The sequence below is a fragment of the Ricinus communis genome, chromosome 1 (assembly GCF_019578655.1).
Source record: "Ricinus communis isolate WT05 ecotype wild-type chromosome 1, ASM1957865v1, whole genome shotgun sequence".
Lineage (NCBI taxonomy): Eukaryota > Viridiplantae > Streptophyta > Magnoliopsida > Malpighiales > Euphorbiaceae > Ricinus > Ricinus communis.
The window spans coordinates 6,138,073-6,144,072 of NC_063256.1; the positions used below are offsets into that span (position 1 = coordinate 6,138,073).

The 6,000-nt window shown below is 34.8% G+C and overlaps 2 protein-coding genes across 2 annotated transcripts; both read right to left on the reverse strand.

Moving 5' to 3' along the window:
• Positions 1–1,260: 1,260 nt before the first annotated feature.
• LOC125368586 (chlorophyllase-1-like) lies at positions 1,261–2,828 on the reverse strand. The gene is made up of 2 exons (XM_048370493.1): positions 2,461–2,828; positions 1,261–2,242 (listed from the first exon to the last, which is right to left on the reverse strand). The coding sequence occupies exons 1-2, from the start codon at positions 2,773–2,775 to the stop codon at positions 1,532–1,534; spliced, it is 1,026 nt and encodes a 341-aa protein (XP_048226450.1). The 5' UTR covers positions 2,776–2,828; the 3' UTR covers positions 1,261–1,531.
• A 1,254-nt stretch (positions 2,829–4,082) lies between these two features.
• Positions 4,083–5,580, reverse strand: LOC125368588 (chlorophyllase-1-like). Its single transcript, XM_048371255.1, has 2 exons — positions 4,914–5,580; positions 4,083–4,811 (listed from the first exon to the last, which is right to left on the reverse strand). The coding sequence occupies exons 1-2, from the start codon at positions 5,208–5,210 to the stop codon at positions 4,083–4,085; spliced, it is 1,026 nt and encodes a 341-aa protein (XP_048227212.1). The 5' UTR covers positions 5,211–5,580.
• Between the last annotated feature and the right edge of the window lie 420 nt (positions 5,581–6,000).

Below are 6,000 nucleotides of genomic sequence, written 5' to 3' on the forward strand. Positions count from 1 at the left end.
TATTCTTCTCTTACTTTTTTTTACTTAAAAGGCCTAATACATATATATACCCACCTAAACTTTTTTGTATTTATCACTTGGCCACCTTAACTCTTTTTTTTTGTCTCCACAAACACTTCAACTCATACTTTTTAACTATATATACTCTTTTTCCAGCTAATAAGAACGCGTGCAACACACATCTGTTTTAAAAGAATACTAACGACTCATCTTTTTCTTTTTTCTTCTTTTTCTTTACTGTACCACTCTCTGCTTTCTTCCATTTACCAAAACAATTTTCTTAATTCGTCTTTTCCTCATTCTTTCTATATAGCTGCCGTAAATCTACTCAAAACACTTTATTCTTTTTTATCACTCTATCAATAATGCCCATCCTTCTCTTTTTTACCATCTTTATTTGCTAACTCGTTATCCAAATGACTTCTGCACAAGATAGGAGGAGAGGGAATGATTTTACTTCTTGAATTTCTTATCTCTCTTCTTTCGAATTCAAGAATTTGTATTCTTCAAGATGATTTTTAAGCACTAGGTAAAACTAGCTCTGTTTGGCTAATTTGAATCCTTATCCTTTGGATTAGCTATAAAAAAACTCTGGGTTTGGGTATTTGAAAATGGAATTCTTGTTTCCATTGATTCTTCACCAGGTTAAATGAGTTTTCTTTTTTCCTTTTGTTTTTCTTTTCTTGATTTTGTAAATAGAGATGGTCAGTTTCTAGTGTTAATTTTGTGTTAATAAAAAGAGAGAGCGGTGTTAATGAAAAGAGAGATGTGTCAAAATCAAATTGGATTACTGGAAAAAATTAGGAAGAAATTAATGAAAAAGGCATTATCCTTATGAAGATTAAAATTGTTATTTGTGTTTTAATTTTCTCTTAAAAATACAGAGGAGATAGTCACAGAGAGAAAGAGAAAGAGACTAATTTAGAGTTTTTCAATTAATTAGGTTGTGTTGAGTTTGTAACTTGTCAAAGGGAGACATACCTTATAGACTTGGATATTTTCTCAATATTCATGGCATATGTAACCATGTTAGTCTTTAAATTTAGGGCTACTTGCTTTCATCTGGGTGCAATCACGCTCAATTAAACGAGGTGATTTGAACTTCAATTATAAATTTAGGAATCAAATTCAACCATATTCCTTAAATATTTATGTAATTATTCATTTCTCAAATCAACAATAACTTATATAATCAATTTTTCTTTAAAATTCCTGCCATTTCCTTTCCTTATTATTAAGAAACCGTGATGGACGAAAAGATAATTAAATTTCTTTTTGTCAATTCAATGGGACCAGAAGATACAAGAAGTTAAGAGAGGACTACATCTTATAAGGCAACGCGAAGTAGAACATGGATCCTATGCTCCATATAGTAAATTACATTGAATGTTCTTGAATTAATGAAGCAACTTAAGATTCTTGTACAAATATTCTAATGCAAGAAGAAAGCTAGAAACATAAACTGAAAAATTTAAGTGATAGACGGAAATATAAATAAACAAATATACAGTAAATCAATTCGGGCATAATCTTATGCTTCAGTGAACTGGACAGGATCAAGTTTTGCAGGAGCGGCAGAAGGTTCTTGCACAATGGTAATATAGTCCTCGATTTCACCTTTGAAATAAGCCTTCAGAAACGCCACGATTATGCCACCTGTAGTTCTTCTCATCGGCTTTCTAGGATTCTGACTACTCTTGCACAAAGAATTTGTCAATGTCCCTACTATGTCTGTCATATTGTCATTTAACATGTCCATGTGACCGTACTCTGTAGCAACAAAATGGCCAGCAGGAGCTTTGCACTCGCTGAAGAACTCCTGATGGTTCATTTCATCAGGAGCACAAGCAGGACAGACTAGCCAGCATACTGGCTGATTACCTAACCCAGTTCCGATTACAGCTACCGGAATTGATAAGTTAAGAGACTGAGGGATGTACGTGAGAATCTTGGGTTGAGTAGGGCTGTTTTTGCTTGTCCCTTCCACAGGGTCTACTCCTGCTAGTGCTGATATTTTCACTTTTAGTGGCGTCTTGGCGTAACCAAGTGCTAGTGCAAATGCTGTCTTTCCACCTCTACTATGACCTCCAATGGAAAGCTTGTCTAGATCGCCTTTAACATTTTCAGGTAGCACAGACTGGAGACCTGAAGGTAACCAGTTTGCCACTTGTGCTGCGAACTCGAGTTCTGCAGGTCCACTTACGGGTAGCATTGGTATCAATCCGTTTAGGCAAGAATATATCTGAGAATAACAACAAAAATATCGTTAGCACCATGCAAATCCATATGAAGTTGAAGATGAACTAAGGTACTGCATACATCTTGTTGGCCTGACCAAATTAATTAGCTTTAATTTAATTTAATGAGGCAGGAGAGGTATTCAGGGCTGCGAGTCTCAATTTCAAAATCTAAATAATTAACAAAATAAAGAGAACACAATAATATGGAAAAGGATGTAACCTGAGGAGCAACAACTATATATCCATGAGAAGATATATGTTGGAAGAGGTCGCTGTACAAAGAGTTAATAAGGCAGGTGCCATGGAGAAACAGGATGACAGGGTATATGCCATCTACAGTTGGTGTAACTACTAATAAAGGTTTAGGAGGAGAGGCCGGGTCCGATTCGTCCACTCGATTATACGCAGTTGGAACTTCCCCCGTTTCAAAAACATCAAGTATTCCCAAATCAGACTTGGCTTCCGACAAAGCTATCAGAAATGGGGAGGCCAGCAATGTCAGCAACACAACTATTTTTACCATCAGGTTTGTCATTCTGTGAATGTCTGCAAATAATTGAGAGAGAAAAGAGAGGTCGATGAGAAATCGCACCCTAAGATCTCCTATTTATAATGCTTACAAGTTACCAATTTTTGTTGCTAACTTGGTATTGATTTTTCCTACATGCATGCTTAATTTTCTACGTATCTTGGCCTAATTTGGGATTGGAAGGAGGGTTTTCCTTTCCTCGCTCTTTCTTTGTCTCAAACATATTCAGAAAGAAATCAAAATGAGTACAAAACTCGAAATAGACCAATTTCCAGGCCGCCAATAAAAATAATACTATGTCAATGCGTTAATTGGACATGCCTTTCATATTAAAAGTAAGACTTAAAAGGATCAGCAATCTGCCAATATCGCATATCAAGTCAGCTGTCTACTGCAGACTATTCCTCTGAAGAATTGTCAAAGTATATATATGTATAGTATCTCACTTATTATTTAATTTTTTTTTAAAATTTTATAATATTATTAAAAGGCATAAAGATAATTCAAAAGAAACAAAGAAATATAAAGAATTTAACTTCAAAGTACTTAATTTACTTTTTATTATTGAAAATGTGCTTGTTTTTATAGGTTCGGTCTTTATATAACTTGAATAATTTATGAGTTTTAGACCTTGATGTTTTTCTTCGAAATTATGGAAGAATACCTACTTTCGACTCGACTTTTAATCAAGTGTAATTAATAAAAAAAATAAAAATAATGATAGAAGTTGAATTAAGAACATTACAATTGATAATAAGCTCTTCTAAAATATTTATAGTAGAACTATAAATCTTCATAACCCAAATGTAGAACCAACTTTGTGATTCAATGAATTTGGCACATACTATTCATTTATATAACTTATACTTGTTTTAATTTTGTATGAATTTAAAAAATTAAATGAAAAAATCGAAAGAAATTGTCAAATGCTACGCCTTTACCAAAAAATCAACAAAATAATTTGGTAATCCAAGAGCTTTATTTTGAATTTATATTTTTGACCTTTCAATGCTTCAATCTATTATTTATGATTGTCCACAAAAGGCATCACTTTGCACTTGAAATATGAGTTTCTTAAATAGATATATTTTCTTTTCTAAAAAAAGGAATTTGCAATTGTTAACATATTCTGGAATTCAAATGGCACACATAATCATTAATAAAACAACAAAATGATATTTGCTTCTTCAAGTCAAAACAAAGATTGAGTAACTACATGATTAAGCTAACACACACGGTCATTAGCCTTTTCTTTATTTATAGATTACTACATGGAAGCACGCAGACATGCGTAGATATAAACTCGTTACTACTCAGATTGAAGCTTGAGCTAGGTATTTTGCTTTCATGGATTCGACGGGACAAAGCGTAGCAGGAGAAACAGAAGGATCTTGCAAAATGGTATTGTAGTCTCTACTGTTCCCATAGAAATAAGCCTTCAGAAATGCCACAATGATCCCACCTACTGTTTTCCTCATCGGATCCTTAGGTTTGTTGCTATTCTTGCACAGGATCTTTGCCATAATACCCATCAAACCTGATAAATCATCATTTAACATGTCCATATGGCCATAATCTGTAGCCACAAAGTGGTTAGCAGGAGGTCTGCACTCGTTGTAAAACTCAGCATGGTTCACTCCATCTGGCGCACAGGCAAAAAGCGTTTGTGGCTGGCTACCCAATCCAGTACCAATTACGGAAACTGGAATTGATAAGTTGAAAGAGTGAGGAGCGTAAGTGAGAACTTTGGGATCGGTTCTGCTTTCTTTACTATGTCCTGCTACTGGGTCTAGACCCACTAGTGCAGAGAATTTTGTTGTTAGAGCATCTGTAGAATATCCAAATTGGATCGCAAATGCTGTCTTTCCTCCTCTACTGTGGCCTGAAATAGCAAGCTTGTCAAGGTTTGCTTGAACACCTCCATTTAGCACTGATTTTAGACCTGAAGGTAACCAGTTTGCAACTTCTGTTGACAAGTCTACTTCTTTCTGTCCGTCTATAGGCATTACAGGTATTGCACCAAAGACTGTACAAGTATATATCTGTTAAAAGGATTAGACGAATCAAGGAAAATAGTTAGTGCAAATACAACATCACATAAGCTTCAAGTTCAACAAATCAATTTTCTTTGGATAAAAAAGTACCTGAGGAGCCACAACGATAAATCCATGAGAAGCCACATGGTCAAGGAGGTCACTGTAGAACGAGTTTACGAGGCAGGTACCATGGATAAACAGAATGGCAGGGTATTTTCCAGCTACAGTTGGTCTGGCAATTAGCAATGGTTTAGGAGGTGAACCTGAAGCAAATTCTGATTCGTTCACGTTATTAAGTTCCGTAGGAAAATATCCTGTTTCAAAAACACTGGGTGCTTTAGGAACAGCCTGATTTTTAGCCCTAGAGAAATACTCATACAGTCTTATAAAATTAGGACTTATCATTTTTTTGTAAAGCTAATTACTGATACTGAAAAGGAATGAGGAAGGCCAGTGGGTGAAACATTTACTCCAAGCTGACATAATTTCTATAGAACATCACAATCAGCGTAAAAGATTAACAACATCAAGTGAACCACTTTCAAGCCAAACAAACTGCCAATCTAATTCAAAAGCTTTAGCAACAACGTAAGAATTGCATGAAGCTCCACCTCAAAGGCAAAAAGACCCTCCATATGTAGAGAACTCTATATGGTATGTATCATTAATTATAACAAGATTATTTAACCCTAGAGAAATACTCATACAGTCTTAAAAAAAATTCGTACCCTATTAAGGCGTGCCTACACCCTAATTGTGCAGCTCTTTTGTATGATTCTACTCCATTGGTACTAGACGACTCTATTAAGACATGCCCATGCCTTAATTTTATAGATCTTTTGTATGAACTCACTCCATCCACACCAAACAACTCAGTTAAGGTGCATCCACGCATTACTTCTGCATGTCTTCTATCCTAAAATTTCCCTGTAAGTCCTTGTACATCTCATAAGCAAAATTTGACACGCAACTACTAAGACTGCGAGATGGGCAAATGCTTAGGAAAACTATAATCAAGTTCCTCTAAATATTTATGGTAGAAACTTATTCTCGAATAAGTGATAATCGAATTCAACATGCTTCGTTTGAGCATGAAATATGAGATTAGAATACAAGTAAATAAACTTAATATTATCATACAATAGAATTGTCTCAGAAACAATATTTTGACTCTTTAAGTTAAGACTGAATCCAC

What these genes read in the sequence shown, in the direction of transcription:
- LOC125368586 (XM_048370493.1), bottom strand. Translation starts at nt 2,775, where the DNA reads ATGACAAACCTGATGGTAAAAATAGTTGTGTTGCTGACATTGCTGGCC. An exon ending in ATATAGTTGTTGCTCCTCAG is followed by an intron (nt 2,243 to 2,460) that starts GTTACATCCTTT and finishes TGTTATTCTCAG; the next exon opens with ATATATTCTTGCCTAAACGG.
- LOC125368588 (XM_048371255.1), bottom strand. Translation starts at nt 5,210, where the DNA reads ATGATAAGTCCTAATTTTATAAGACTGTATGAGTATTTCTCTAGGGCT. An exon ending in TTATCGTTGTGGCTCCTCAG is followed by an intron (nt 4,812 to 4,913) that starts GTACTTTTTTAT and finishes TCCTTTTAACAG; the next exon opens with ATATATACTTGTACAGTCTT.